The 15,530-nt window shown below is 38.9% G+C and overlaps 1 protein-coding gene across 3 annotated transcripts in view; it reads right to left on the bottom strand.

The window, feature by feature from the left end:
- Positions 1–253: 253 nt before the first annotated feature.
- Positions 254–15,530, bottom strand: part of AKR1D1 (aldo-keto reductase family 1 member D1) — a 40,999-nt gene continuing 25,722 nt past the window's right edge. For 2 of the 3 annotated variants that reach the window (XM_082632899.1, XM_082632900.1), the window contains 3 exons: positions 14,797–14,962; positions 11,771–11,853; positions 9,039–9,224 (listed from right to left, as the gene is read on the bottom strand). In XM_082632899.1, the coding sequence (XP_082489025.1) occupies positions 9,182–9,224; positions 11,771–11,853; positions 14,797–14,962 (292 nt within the window). In that variant the 3' untranslated portion in view covers positions 9,039–9,181. Of the gene's footprint in view, positions 2,574–9,038; positions 9,225–11,770; positions 11,854–14,796; positions 14,963–15,530 lie in introns of those variants that run through there. The other variant, XM_082632901.1, reaches the window with a different exon arrangement.

Raw genomic sequence — 15,530 nt, 5'->3', positions numbered from 1 at the left:
TACTGACACATTAGTCTGTATGATTTATAGCATTGTAAGAATCCCTCTTATAAAGAATTACCTATTATAATTCAATTTATTTTGACACATAATTTTAATTTTATAATCTATTATGAATTGGCTTATTTGACCATTAAAATCAGTAGAGGAAATCTAGAAAACTCAAATTAATTAGCTTTTTTTATTAGAAAATAAACCCAAGAAAATATGCTAAATAGTTTTATACTGGTAAAATCAGAGAAAAGATAGCTATTTCTAAACCAAAAGATTAAACCAGTCTAATTTATCCAAGGTATCATCTTATTATATAAAACTTTTCCCTATATAACTATGTACCAGGTATTAAAATTTTTAAGTTTTTTAAAAACGATTTTTGCTCTTGACATATTTCCAAGTAACCAAGTAACCAGTTATCATAAGCTTCTCTTAAAACATTTTTTTCTGTTACTACCTTAGCAAGACATTTTTCCCCCTTAGAGACAGTACATATAAATCATAAAAAAGCAAAAAAAAACCCTAGAAATCTTTGCATTTTTCTTCAGATTTATATTAATATTTGATATATTAATGTTGTTTCACTGGATAATTGGAATAAAAACTTGCTCCATTAAATTTTAATAACTCATAATCTGGTTTATTAATTCTTCCTGGAGGTAGATAAGATATATTTTTGGTCAAAAATTATAATATCGGAAATTTTACCAACTCTTGTGCAAGCTAGACTTGCAATGGTGACAAAGCAGGAGACTCTAACGTGGAAATGGCGTCACTATTAGGAATACTGATCAGTTAAAGAAACAAAGACAATTACGTATCAGCAGGACCCTTGAGGGAGAATCATTATTGGAATCTAAGTAGTTTTATAATTTTTTTCTATAGTAGCATAATCTCGCTTTTTTTTTTTTTTTTTCCAGTTTCTATGTCCCTATGATAATGGTAATCTCCTCCCTTTAGTCTCTGGAGTAGGGCAACACCAAAACAAAAGGGTCCAGATGATTGCAGCATGAATGATGGTCCATCCTGTTGCTGAAGGGCCACTACTGTGTTGCTGCTAAGGTACTTTATAGTCTGCAGCTGGACCCCAAGGGGTGAGTCAGAGGCCTCAGGCCTCATCAAAACCTGGCAGAAGATGAGAAACTGCCTCACTGTGGCCTCCTCCTTGGCAGATAGGGAGCTGGTGAGAAACGGCCTGGTAGCAGCTTCTCACATGCCTCCAGCACACTTTTGTTTTCAGAGGACCCAGGATGTTCGGCCAAGACTCAGATCAGCTGCAGATCAAGCTTTGCCTAATTGCCTATGTGGATACGTGCAAGATCCTTAGGTATTAGCACAGAGATGTTCTTTAACATTACTCAGTTAAAAACCTGTGTTTAGGGACTTATCCCAAAGGAAATACATGTGAGGCATTCCTGGCAGGGTCTACCACCTGGTCAAAATGCAGTTTCCAGTTTAAAAAGCCTGGGAATGGAGGTGGAAATTGATGGTGCTAATAGTCAGGTGCAGCTGTGACTGATGACACCTGTGTATATGGGCCGTCCTTTTCATGCCACACACCTTTGAAGAATGCTCCTGGAATTTTGAACATCAGCAGTACATTTGGAGCCTCGTAGCTATATGGTTCTGCCTCCTAGACTACCAATTGCTCAAGGCCGTTTTAGGCAAAACCCTGTTGCTGTCTTCTTTGGAGTTGGCTGGTGTAAACTGTGTTCTGCTCTTGTTCCTCAGTTTTCCATAGTTCACCTTAGAGTTTTACTTTTCTTTCAGAGGCTTCTTGCCCAGAAGGCAGGTGGAGCTGGCAAGAGGAGACAGCTGGTCTTATGGTTTCCATGATGATTGCTCATGTCATTGGCTTCTTTGCCTCCCTTATTAAAAGGAAACTACAAGCTTCTACCTGACATAGTCTTATAGGTGAGGACGAATCTCTTCCTCTACCCATCTTAGGTTCTCCAGTTGGAGCCCTGTAGATTGGACTGACAAAAGACAGATTAACAAGAGAAAAACAAACAGAAGTTTACAAACATGTCTATTCATGTTACACATGGGAGTTCCCAGAGATGAGTAACTCAAAGGCTTGGTTAGAACTAGGTCTTACATAACTTCTTAACAAAGGAGCAATACATTTTTTGAGAAGTGACAAGACAAAAGAAAAGGACTTTGAGTCTAGGGGCAGCAAATTGTGGGAGGACAAATATATGGGAGACTAACAGAAGATAAGGTCTAGTTAGCAAAGTTTGTTATGTAAATTCCTCTGGTGCCATCTCCAGACTGATAAGGATCTAAAGTTGTCTCTAGCAGTTGAACTTTGTCCTTCCTGGTAGAGAGGGAGGAGGGACACTTTGTAAGTTTATTTCCTCCTTTTAGGCAAATCGGGGGAGGACAGAGATTTCTTATATCTGTTTCTTCTCAATTGTCTTCAGCACAAAATAATTCTTATGCCAATGTGGAGTATTTTGAGGTGGTAAAATCTGTTCTGCTTCAATTATAATACACTGGTTCTCATATGACCAAGGGTAGCCTTTAATCCTCCCGCTATTGTCACTTCTTCTCCGCCTCCCCCACTCCATAGCTTTATCCTGGAAGTAAATGCCAAAATCAGCTTTGCTCTTTTCTTTTTTTAATGCTACCTTTTGTGTGTTTTTTTGAAGTTTCCCAGGTTGTGATCTGTTTCTCCAGTCTCAATATTGCGTTACCTGCTCTCTTCTGGAACAGTATTCACTTTGATTAGAAAGAAATAGGTTTCAGCCTGAAGAACAAACATGGCGGGCTTCGCTGGTGGTGCAGTGGTTAAGAATCCGCCTGCCAATGCAGGGGACACGGGTTCAAACCCTGGCCTGGGAAGATCCCAAATGCCACGGAGCAACTAAGCCGGTGCACCACAACTACTGAGCCTGAGCTCTATAGCCCACAAGCCACAACTACTGAGCCCACGTCCCACAACTACTGAAGCCTGCGCACCTAGAGCCCGTGCTCCACAACTAGAGAAGCCACGACAATGAGAAGCCTGCGCGCTGCAACGAAGAGTAGCCCCTGCTCGTGGCAACTAGAGAAAGCCTGGGCACAGCAACGAGGACCCAACACAGCCAAAAATAAATAAATAAATTAATTAATTAAACAAACAAACATGGCTTTTGGGAGCCCCTCAGAACTATTTGTATGGAGGGGATAGTCCTGTGAAGTCATGGGAACTTCTACTATTATTGTTTTATTCTAAACTTGAAGCATGTCTAAAATTGCTATTACCTTTGCAGCAGTTGTTTCCTGAAAGTACGTTAGGCTACTGTTGTCTACTCTTACTTCTTTGTCAATCCAATTACCTCGGCTTTCTTATCTTAAGGATTTGGGGTTCAGTGATGGTACCCGTTCTTTATTTTAGAGAGGTGCTATAGACTTAGCCTATTTAATTGGCTCTCTGCTTAGTTATTTCAAGAAATTTGGGGGGACTTCCCTGGTGGCACAGTGGTTAAGAATCTGCCTGCCAGTGCAGGGAACACGGGTTTGAGCCCTGGTCCGGGAAGATCCCACGTGCCGCACAGCAGCTAAGCCTGTGCACCACAACTACTGAGCCTGCGCTCTAGAGCCCGTGAGCCACAACTATGGAGCCCATGTGCCACAACTACTGAAGCCCATGTGCCTGGAGCCTGTGCTGTGCAACAAGAGAAGCCACCGCAATGAGAAGCCTGCGCACCGCAATGAAGAGTAGCCCCCGCTCGCTGCAACTAGAGAAAGCCCGCGTGTAGCAACAAAGACCCAAGGCAGCCATAAATAAATAAATAAATTAATTAATTTAAAAAAATTTGGGACAAGAAGGAAAGTGGATTACTAGCTTAATCTAATCTTTCAGATTGCTTCTGTTTTTCAATGGCGGTCTGTTATTAGAGCAATTTTTCTCTTGACTCATACCGAAGAAATTTTTTTTAAAAATTTATTTATTTTTGGCTGCGTTGGGTCTTCTTTGCTGCGCACGGGCTTTCTTCATTTGCAGCGAGCGGGGGCTACTCTTTCCTGCGGTGCACGGACTTCTCATTGCAGTGGCTTCTCTTGTTGCACAGTGCAGGCTCTAGGCATGCAGGCTTTAGTAGTTGTGGCTCACAGGCTCTAGAGTGTAGGCTCAGTAGTTGTGGTGCACAGGCTCAGTTGCTCCGCGGCATGTGGGATCTTCCCGGACCAGGGCTCGAACCCGTGTCCCCTGCATTGGCAGGCAGATTCTTAACCACTGAGCCACCAGGGAAGCCTGGTTTCCTGCATTAACTTATTTTCATTGGGGCTCGCTTGCCCATGTGTTTTAAACTCAAATACTAAAAGCATGGCATCCATTAGCAGTTTAATAATCTGAGAAAAGATAAAATACACAAGAAAAAACATAGCTGAATTATAAAAGATGAACAGTTTACTTCAAGCACTATAAACATGAGGCTAAATGGATTAGTTTTCAGTTTTATGCAATAAATTGAAATTATGGCATTAGGAATCAGCACATTTTAACATCTATCAAGAAAGACTCTTCTGATAGCAGGGTTTTTCAATCTCAGCAAAAATTACATTTTGGCCCAGATAATTCTTTGTTGTGGGAGCTGTTCTGTGCGTTGTAGGATGTTTAGCAGCATCCCTGGCCTCTTCCTACTAAATGCCAATATTACCTCTCCCCACCCCCACCAGTTGTAACAATCAAAAATGTCTCCAGACATTGCCAAATGTCTTAACACCCAGTTAAGAATCACTGTTTAAAAGAAAGAACCACTCACTCAAATAGCTCTTCTAATACTAGATGATAAAAATGTATAACACCAGATTATATGTCCGTTATATCCAACTCAATACTTTAAAATAGAATGTGTCTTGTCACAATTCCATGAAATGTTGAAAACATTGACTGATGATATCTGAGCTCAGCATGATTAAAAGTAGATTATAAAAGCTAGAAAAAAAGCTCTAACTAGAAATTAGACAGGAACTCTTGTAAACAACTATTGAAGAAGAAAGCAAACCCAAAACTCAGAATATCTGTAAAATTACAAAATCGACTTAAGAAATCTTAACTAAAACAGTACTCAATGGACAGTTCATTATACTCAATGTTTATATTACTATACAAGAAAAACCAACAATCAATGAAATAAATATTCAACCTAAGACGTTAGAAGTCTATGGATGAGTTATAGAAAACAGACAAGAGATAAATAAAAGAAAATGAGATATGAATGAATTAAGAAACAGAAAGACAGCAGAAGTAGTCAATGAATTTTCTTTCCTTTGGGAAATTTGGTCTAAATGAAATCCAGGAAAAATAAAAAATAACTTGATAAACCATTAATTAATTACAAAACAAAACCATAGACATACAAAAGAAGAATTGGAAGAGGGAGGTGACCACATGTTTAGGAAAATTAAAGGAATTGGAAGAGTACAGGCATGTATGAGAGCTCAGGGACTTTTGTTTACTGAAATATCCCAACTGCCGAGGATAGAGCCTACCATAGTGGCACACAAAAAAACTTGTTGACTAAATGAACAAATATACCTCCATATGTTAAATACATGACATTGATACATTGTAGAAGAAGATAAATTTGCAAAATTGATTTGAGATGAAATAGAAAATGTACAGGCTCTCTATTGACAGAGAGGCAATTCTCAGGTGTATTCCACCAATACTTTAAGAAATAAGTCATTTAAATTTAATTTGTTCTAGAGTGGAGAGTGTGAAAGAAAATCTCACTCCTTTTAACAATGAAAGGAGCACAATTTGGTAATAGAAACTAATTAAAGAGTACACACAAAACTACACAATAGTCTTATATACGAATGTCAATAAAAAATGCTCAATAGTACATATCAAATAGCAACACAGTTTAAAAACATATGTTCAGTCATTTCCACTAGCTGCTCCTCTCTGACCCACATGTGACCAACTTCAGCAGGACATAAAGCGAGGACTACCCAGCTCCAAATTGTCCTTTGGCAATTTTATCTCTTCCTGACAACCCCCAAGACAGGATTAAAGGGGCCCTCATGCTCCTAAGGATGCCACATAGTCTTTGTAGGAAGATTTACCAATGGCCAGATTTAAGGGGGGGACCTGCAAAGTCCATGTACTTTTGTCAAGACCACTGCTACTCCCTCCCACCATATTCTGCATCTCAGCTCTCAATCTAGCTAAAATACCAGTGCCCAGAGGAGATTAAAAGTGATTATCTATCCCTCCTCACCCCTTGCCCCCATCAAGAGAAGTGAGAACTTGGGGATTTGGTATCTGGAGGTAGAAACATGGTGGGTACAGTTCAGATTCCGGGAGGGCTCACATTCAAGGACCAGGGCTCCACAAGATATCATGATATAGTTACTAGTTTGGAATGGTCAGAAATTGAAGTCACCAGTGAAAGCTTGAAATTTTAAGGGAGTTCCAGAGAAATACCAAGCCTGGCAAATATAATTTACCTCAACCTTTTAAATTTCCATAACTGTGGTCATGAAGTGTGCAGCACGTCACAGTGTTGAAGCCTGCAGACTTGGGATTGGTGCCTATGTGCCTCTTGTGGCCTCTTCCAATAACCTCTGTGTCATTATCTATGGAAAACAGTGCCTGAGGGAGGTCTTCCAAGGAGAACAGTCAGTGATGGGCAAACAAAAAACATTCTGCGGGCTGGGGCAGAAAGTCCTTGCTGTTCTGGTCCATGTGTTTTTATGGATCAGTGGGTACACTGTTGGCCTCCTCTCCTTTTCCAGGCAGGTTATGTAACTATTGATGTATCTTACTCCATATTCCATTAGAGGCCTCTGATTAGGAAAGAGATTGATTTGGGTTAACAGACATCTTTAGGGTTGCAAAAGTCCCCAAGAAGGTCAAAAATATTGGTCATCAATACCTGAGCTCAGTAAAGCACTGACTAAGTAAGGCCATTTTTACTGCTGGTGTCAGCTTGAGAGACTGGAAATCTTGACTGAGAGATGGTATATTTGCTTGCTAGGGCTGCTTGAACAAAGTGCCACAAACTGGCCACTTACATAACAGAAATTTATTGTCTCACAGTTCTAGAGACCACAAGTCCAAGATAAAGGTGTTGGCAGGGTTGGTTCCTTCTGAGGGCTATGAGGGAGAATCTGGTCCATGCCTCTCACCTAGCTTCTGGTGGTTTGCTGGACATCTTTGTAAAAGCATCACCCTGATCTCTGCCTCTATCAGCACATGGTGCTCTCCCTGTGTGTTGCCTGTGTCCAAGTTTCCCCTTCTTATAAGGATATGAATCATACTGGATTAGCGTCTACCATACTCCAGTATGACTTCATCTTACCTAATTGCATATGCAATGACCCTATGTCCAAATAAGGTCACGTTCTGAGGTACTACGGGCTAGTACTTCAACATATGAATTTGGGGGGCATACAATTTATCCCAAAATAGTTGGGAAGCTTGAGAGGAATGAGAGTGAAGGGAGAAGTGACATGCAGAAACTCATGCAGACCACCACTCTTCCCTGACCTTCTGTTTTCTGTCTCCAACTCTTTTTCCTCCATCTCTGTTAAGACTAAGAGAGAATTCCCCTCTTCCAATCTTTAGAAATACATGTATACATTTCCCCTGACAAATAGTGGGACTCTTTTCCAATGCCTGTCTTTAAAAAATGGTTTGATAGGTGTGGTCCTTCTTCCACACCAGCCCCCTGAAATATTTTGAAGAGTTTTGACAGTAGAGGTCAGGACTTGAGTTTCTGTTCTTTCATTATGGTACTCCCTTTTCTTCCTATCTTCCCTATCTTCCCAGTGCTAAATGTACAGTAGGAATTCAACCAAAGGTCTCTAATTTAAATGAATTCAGATGATTCCCCCCACCCCAAGCAACAAAATGGAGATTCATGTGGTAGAATAAATCATCATTTTTATTATTTCTTGTGAATGAGATATTTTCCAGAGAATAGCATTGTAAGTATTCATATTAGAATTATTGGAAACAATAAGTAGAGATCAGTTTTTTAAAATGGTAATTTCTCAGAAATGTGTGTTTTCAGATCATGGAAGATTATAAGCAATTGATCTTGGACAAACATAAGTTTGTTTTGATGTTTTGAAGTCTTGAAGTGCTCTCTTGCCCTGTGAGAGTGACTTAATATGAATGAATAAAATATATTGCTCTGGCTGGATTGAAAATAGGTACATCTCTACTCTGGAATTCTAATAATCTTTTTATTCACTTAAAAAAGTTACATATAGTAAAATTATCAGTGTTCTTTTGAACTTGCTACTTTCTCAAAATTCAGTTATCCCAATCACTTCCAAAGTCTTAAGTCTAATGATTCTATAAAACCTCTTCTTTCAATATGTTTCCTAAAGCTTCCTTTTTATACGCCTTCTTTTGAAATAATGGTCTGTGGACTATTTTACAATACAGGGTATGCAGGTTGTCTCAAGCCACTTTGCATAATGGTGGTCATATAATGAATGGGGGCAAGAGTGGCAGGCAGTGTTAGCATGGATCACTAGCTTACTGAAGCTCAGGCCCTTTAAAGCATGCAAGAGAGAACAAGCAATTATCCATCTTTCAAGCTGGATAAAAGCTACATGAACACACATTGGATGGAAACAAACAACAACCAAATCAGTATGGCTTTGTTGACCGCTGTGGTGTTTAATTAGCTCTATAATAAGACTTTTCTATACTTAGCCCTCTCTCTCTACTCAAGGTGAAGCAAATCACTTCCCTGTTAATAATGCATGTGTGGATCTTACCTTGGCTGTGTCTGTATTACAGTCAATGGTCCAAACCATCAAGACCACTGCCAGCACACTGGCATGGTCCAGCTCTCCATCCTTGCTGTTGCCCTGTTAACTGCTAAAGAACTCAGACTACCCATGGCAGCAGTATCCAAATTCATGTGTTATTTATCTTCATATGTTGCCTTTGAAGTCTTTTCTAAAGCCTAATATTTTTCTTTCTGAAACCCAGAAGACATTGATTTAATAAAATATTAGCTGATAATTTCCAAGTTATTTCAACAGATTTAAACCTATTTTTCCCCCCACATAGCTAAGTCAAAGTCACTTACACTACACAAAAGTTAAGTGTGTCTCCATCACCATTTCATCTGAGGATAGTAAACTCCTTTGACTTCCATAGCTGGAGGAACCACCCAGCCCAAAGTCCTGGCACATATAGGAGGGAAAATATCTGTTGCGGAGCTCTCTGAAGTCAGTATTCATCATGAAATGGGTATTCAGGATGGTCACACCACCTGCCAAAACAATTCCCCCAAAGGGAAAAAGTTCACTTCAAATGCTGCATGGCTGTATGTGTTACCAGCATCCTTTGCTAACTTCACCGACCATTCCCTCTGTCTCTTACTCATTCCATTTCTGTTTCGTGCCCATTCTCCTCCCGTTTCCCCTCAAGCCAGCACCTTTGACTGAAGCCCCAGATAGCACCCTGGGTGTAAGTGTGGGGTGGGGGGATTGGGGGGGAAGGCTAGTTGTCTCCACATTAACATTTTCTTAGAACAAAAGCACAGGAGGTGAGCAATACCTGCCTACTTACACACTTTGTCCCAACTTCTTCCTCCTTCTGCTCTCTTGATATAAACCGCCTCCCATTTCAATAAACCACATAAGCATTTCTCTTCAAAACTCTATTATGAATCAGTGTCAGTCTCTTCTCAGAGTTTTTACTTGCCCCTATCACTAGGCCTCCTGAGAGCTGAAAGTTTGAGATTTAGAAAGTTGATGACCAGCAAAGTAAGTTTCCATGATGACGATGACGGTGATGATAATGATGACTCTATCAAATAAATATGATGAAACAGTCTATAAAAGGACTGGAGTGTGTGTGTGCCTGTACTGAAGCACACCTAAGATTTAGTTCTCTGCAAGTACTATGAGCTTTAAATTAAAATATAAAACAAAACCAAAGAAGGCTCTCAAATATCAAGGATCAGCCGGATGAAAAGCAGCAGAACCTTGGCCCAGCATCCCTAAATGATACATTTTTTTGATCAATGGGGCCTAATCTTTGTTTCTCCTTGCTGATTTTTCTAGTTATTTCCTGATGCAATGAGTTATTTTCCCAGTGTTGCTAGAATTAGGTATTAAAAATGTCAAATGTTGGGCTTCTCTGGTGGCGCAGTGGTTAAGAATCCGCCTGCCAATGCAGGGGACATGGGTTGGAGCCCTGGTCCGGGAAGATCTCACATGCCATGGAGCAACTAAGCCCATGTGCCACAACTACTGAGCCTGTGCTCTAGAACCTGTGAGCCACAATTTCTGAGCCCATGTGCCACAACTACTGAAGCCCGTGTGCCTAGAGCCCATGCTCCGCAACAAGAGAAGCCACTGCAATGAGAAGCCCACGCACCGCAACGAAGAGTAGCCTTTGCTCACCGCAACTAGAGGAAGCCCGTGTGCAGCAACGAGAACCCAACACAGCCATAAATAAGTAAATAAATAAATAAATAAATAAAATGTCAAACCAAATAATGTCACCAACCAACTGTAAAAAAAAAAAAAAAAAAAGCACACTGGTGGATTGGCTATCTCTTACTATTTCTTTTTAATTTAATGATATTTATTCAATAGAAATAGTTTATCTTCAAGAGCTGTTAATTAACGTGTAAGTGTTAGTTCTGTGTTTGTGTTTACTTTTATGTTCTTGAGGCTAGAAGGTGCTTCTTGATTTCAAATAGTTTTTCCCCTGGAAAATTCACATTAGAAAGCTGTTTATTAATTCAGAAATTGATTCAGAAATTCAGTGTTAGCATAGTCCGCACTTTCTGACTCATGAAAAATAGTGGGACCAATAAGATAAGCGCCCAAACTATACGAACCATTTTAACGAGCATTTTCTAAATGCTCACTTAAAGAGAAGATTGTAAAAAGAAGAATACTATCCAGGTGATTTCAAGAACTGTAAATACTAATGAAGAATGATTAAGAAGAAAAAACGTGGGTATGTATGTATACAAATATATACGTGTGTATATATACATGAATTATATTCTTTTTTTTATTTTTAAGGCTCTAATATTCAGAGAATAAAGGGTTACTTCAGTTGATAGTTAAATTTGGCAACACTTCGAAGGAATTTTGCTTGTGGGAAGTCAGACAATAGGTGAAGCCAGAAGCTCCAAATCTTATAGGCAAACATTTGTCTAAAACTCAACCTGGTGCTCTTTCTACTACACTCTAATGCCTCTCTCCCAGGAATTGTTCTTGTTGACAGCTTTGCTCTAATTTGTGCCCACTTTGATTTCTAAGGAAGAAATAAGTATGTTGCTTGCATATCTGTGCTGCTGTTGTATCAACATAATGAAAACTAATTTAATTCTCCTCAATGTTTTTAGCCTTTGATGCCTTAACCTAACCAATGGGAATGTCATAAATGTCAGAAACATTCTTTTTTTTTTTTTTTTTTTGCGGTACGCGGGCCTCTCACCGTTGTGGCCTCTCCCGTTGCGGAGCACAGGCTCCAGACGCACAGGCTCAGCAGCCATGGCTCACGGGCCCAGCCGTTCCGCGGCATGTGGGATCATCCCGGACCGGGACACGAACCCATGTCCCCTGCATCAGCAGGCGGACTCTCAACCACTGCGCCATCAGGGAAGCCCCAGAAATATTCTTTTAAACAAAAATGTAGGTTTGTGGGAAGTTCCTAATTCAGAATATGCTGCCCACCAGCCTTTACCCTTGTGCCTTCCATGGACATGGTCCCGGTTCATGAGAGCCTGTTGGTTGACGCTTGACAATCCAACATCACTGCGCAGAACCTGATTAATGATCCCCCAGAACTCACATGAGCATTTCCACGAAGCGGACATTTTTATTCAGGCCTTCAATGTCCTTCATTTCTTCTTCAGTGAGAGAAAAGTCAAAGATCTGAAATAACAGAAACAAAAAACAGACATTTATAATAGTAGAAGATGGGTCAAGCTTGGGATCAGGGAGTGAGGCCAGCAGTGGGAGCCCTTCAAAGATTTATGAACATCTCTGCAAATGTCTTAGAGGAGTTGGGCTAGTGCAGGGGGGCCACCCCACCCATGTGGAGGTGGAATTCTTTCTGCCCTTTGTCTTTAAGACAATCCTGCTGGGGACATCTTGCAAGAAGTTTCAAATGTTCTGAAACAATACACATTCAGAACATCTCCTAAAAATCTAAAAGTGAAGAATTCTTATTATTTTGGTATAGGATGCTTTAGATTCTGGACTATGGCCTTCATGCACTTTTTTTCTTTTTAACAAAAATATTCCCTAGTCTCTAAATTTGCTTATGTGTTTTTTTTAACCTTTAATTTGCTTTGGTTCATCATCTTAATCCTTTCTCTTGTCATTTTTAATGTCTCTTTATCTACCTTTTAATTCTAGTTACTTTTTAATTGTTTTGTTTTTTCTTAGCTTGTACAGTTTGTACCTTGGTTTTATAATTGTCCTTTATGAACATTTTAATAGTTTATTTTAGCTTATTTATATTTTTAACAGTTGATTTGTTTATAATTTCCCTTATTATTTTATCTTTCTATCCCTTAACTTTTAATTTAGTAATTTACATGAATAAATTTTAATTGTAAAAGTAATACATGAATATATGCTTTTTGTAAAGAAATGAAACACTACAGAAATACATGGACATCTATGGAGTAAAAAAACCAAAAGTGCCTCTTGATACCCACCACCCCAGTCCTACTCCCCTTCCCACAGATTCCTTCCAAACATTCAACACAGCAAGAGCAAAATGCGCTAATTGTATCATATTTCTATTATTCTGCAACTTTATCTCATTCACATAATATGTCTTGGTGATCTTTTCTGTCAAAATATATAGACTGATTTTATTTATTTAACCACTGTATCGTAGTATAGATGTAATACGATTTACTTAGTCATTCCCCCGAGGATTGTTTCCAAGTGGTCTTTTCAGAGCATTCTTTCCTTTGATTACTTATTATCCAAGAATTGGAGTTATGAGATTGTAGAAGGAAATTTATTATAACATAAAAACAGTCATGAATGAACCACTTATAAAAGAAATCCTTACAAGCTTCCTTTTTCTTTAACACCTTCCCGCACCTAGTAGGGCTATTTGTCACATGACCTCACCTCCTTCAGCACAAGAATAGGGATGTAGCCCAGGGGACCAATCAAAGTATCTTGTTCATTAGACACAGTGATTATTATGGGAGTAGCCAATGACCCATAAAAGGACAAGCAGGGGTTGACAGAGACAGAAGCCTTTATCTGTGATCATCTTTACTAAATGTGGGTAACAGATTAACCCATATTAATCTGTGTGTGTCACCATCTGGAGAAAGGGGGTGGGAAGAACTCAATCCTTTTATAAATCATTAGAATACCTGTGTCCAGTCATGTCTGACCTACCCATGGACTTTCCAGTTATGAGAGCCAATAAATTATGTCTCTTTTTCTTTGGTAAGTTTGAATTCCATTCCTTCATGTGGTAGCAAAAAAGCTCTGAAGATAATTGTCTAATATCATGGATGTCTTCCCATGTCAGTACTTATATTTTCACTTTATTATTTAAAAATGGATATAGAAGCACACATACTGTGTGAATTCATTTATCTGAAATTCTAGGAAATGCATACTAGCCTATAGGGATAGAAAGCAAATCAGTGCTTGCTTGGGATTGGGGACCAGGAGGGACAGATTATAAAAGGGCATGAAGAGACTATTGGAGGTGCTGGATATGTTCATTATCTTGATTGTGGTGATGGTTTCATGGGTGTGTACATATGTCAAAACTTTTCCAATTTTATACTTTATGTTCAGCTCATTGCATTTCAATTACACCTCAGTAGAGTTCTGTTACAAAAGAAAAATAAATAAGAATGCCTATATACTGTTTCATTGTACAAATATATCATAATTTGTTTTACAATATCCTATTGAAAATTGTTTCCAGTTTTTTTTAGCTGATAAAGTATGCTGTAATAAACATCTGTATATGTGTGCATGAATATGCAAATACATCTATGGGAAAAAGATTGTTGGGTCAATGGACATGTATGTTTGAATTTTGATGGATCTGGAAAAATGACATCCTTCTCCAAATCTTACATCAATTTATGTTTCTAATAGTATTATATGAAACTGCCTGTTTTCCCACACACTGTTAACATTCTGATTATTTTCCTATCTGAGGGGATAAATACTATCTCATTTTTATCTTTAATTATGAGTAAGACAAAAAACAACTTACTTTTGAAATTTAAATTATTAACTGATGGGTAACTGATTAACTACATGGTACTTTTCTATGGCTGCATTTACCTAGCAGTTTATTCTTTGGAAGTAGCACAGTAAACTAATCACTCCATTGTCTAGTGGCCTCTTTTGTCACCTATAATTTATAATGCTGATTACAGATTACTTATAGAGGAAATAAAGGGGGTTGGCATTTATGAAGTCTAAATGATCCTCTTCAATAATTTCCAAATTTGTCCCCAACTTTTTCCAGAGCCATTAAGAAGGTGGAAGGTTGACTGTTATGAATTTCAAATTTTATACCTTCTATTCCTGCTGTGCTGGTGGGGAAGGGAGTAGGTAGTGTCCAGAGTCAATAGGTAAGGAAACAGAAGAAATAAGGGAGCTAGATAGCCTACAAGCAGCAAAGAAATCCCTGAATTACTAGGAATTGTCTCAAATTCAGCTAAAATTAAATCCAGGTATGGGCGGAGGGGGTCAGGGAGTAGGTATAAAATAACATATGAAGGCATTGCAACTTTCTTATTAATCTGAACACAAAATTCTCTCTAAAAAAAATAAATACCCTACTTTTTACATTTCCAGAAGCAGTTCTCTTACTTGAAAGTTTTCTTTGATCCTTTCAGGGTTAAAGCTTTTAGGAATGACAACCACTCCTCGCTGGATGTTGAAACGCAAAACAACTTGAGCTGCTGTCTTATTGTATTTTTTCCCCAGTGAGTTTAGAAGTGCATCCTTTAACAAAGGTGGGGAAGACACATTCACCCTTTAAAAAAAAAAAATCGAAACATGCATCATATTTAGTCCGAGTAATGAGAACCAGTGGTTGACCAATCACCCTCGTCCTCTGACCCCCATTCACCTGGTAACCTATCCAGAACACTTCAGGTCACCTGTAACCAACTTCTCTGAGTGCAGAGTATTCAGAAGACTTGCTCTTAGTATGGGAAGATCAAGACAGGCAGATTCACAGAGCTGCCTCTTCCAGACGGTAAATAATATTGCTTTGATGGATCTTATAGAGAGAATGGGGTTGGAAGTAGGCATACAGGGGAAGGCAAGAAGACTGAAGTAGAAGAAACAAAGGCACAACTCTTGGAATCATCTTAGAGTAGAAAACTTTCTACTTAAGTCTGTGGAATGCATCACAGTAGAAGTGTTGCCACTGAATACAGAGATTTAAAAAATTAAAAAATTTCGGAATATGGCCATAGAGACTCTTTGTCAAATAATAAGGTACTGGTAGGCACTTCCACAGGTAGAGTCTAATCAATTATTACAACACCTCAGTGAGGAAGGTTTTGTTAGCTCTCATTTGCATATGTGGAGAATGA

The sequence above is a fragment of the Mesoplodon mirus genome (genome assembly GCF_964341445.2).
Source record: "Mesoplodon mirus genome assembly, chromosome: 9".
Taxonomy (NCBI): Eukaryota; Metazoa; Chordata; class Mammalia; order Artiodactyla; family Ziphiidae; genus Mesoplodon; species Mesoplodon mirus.
Note: the sequence above shows the minus strand (reverse complement) of the source record. Positions and strands in the feature narration are given on the sequence as shown.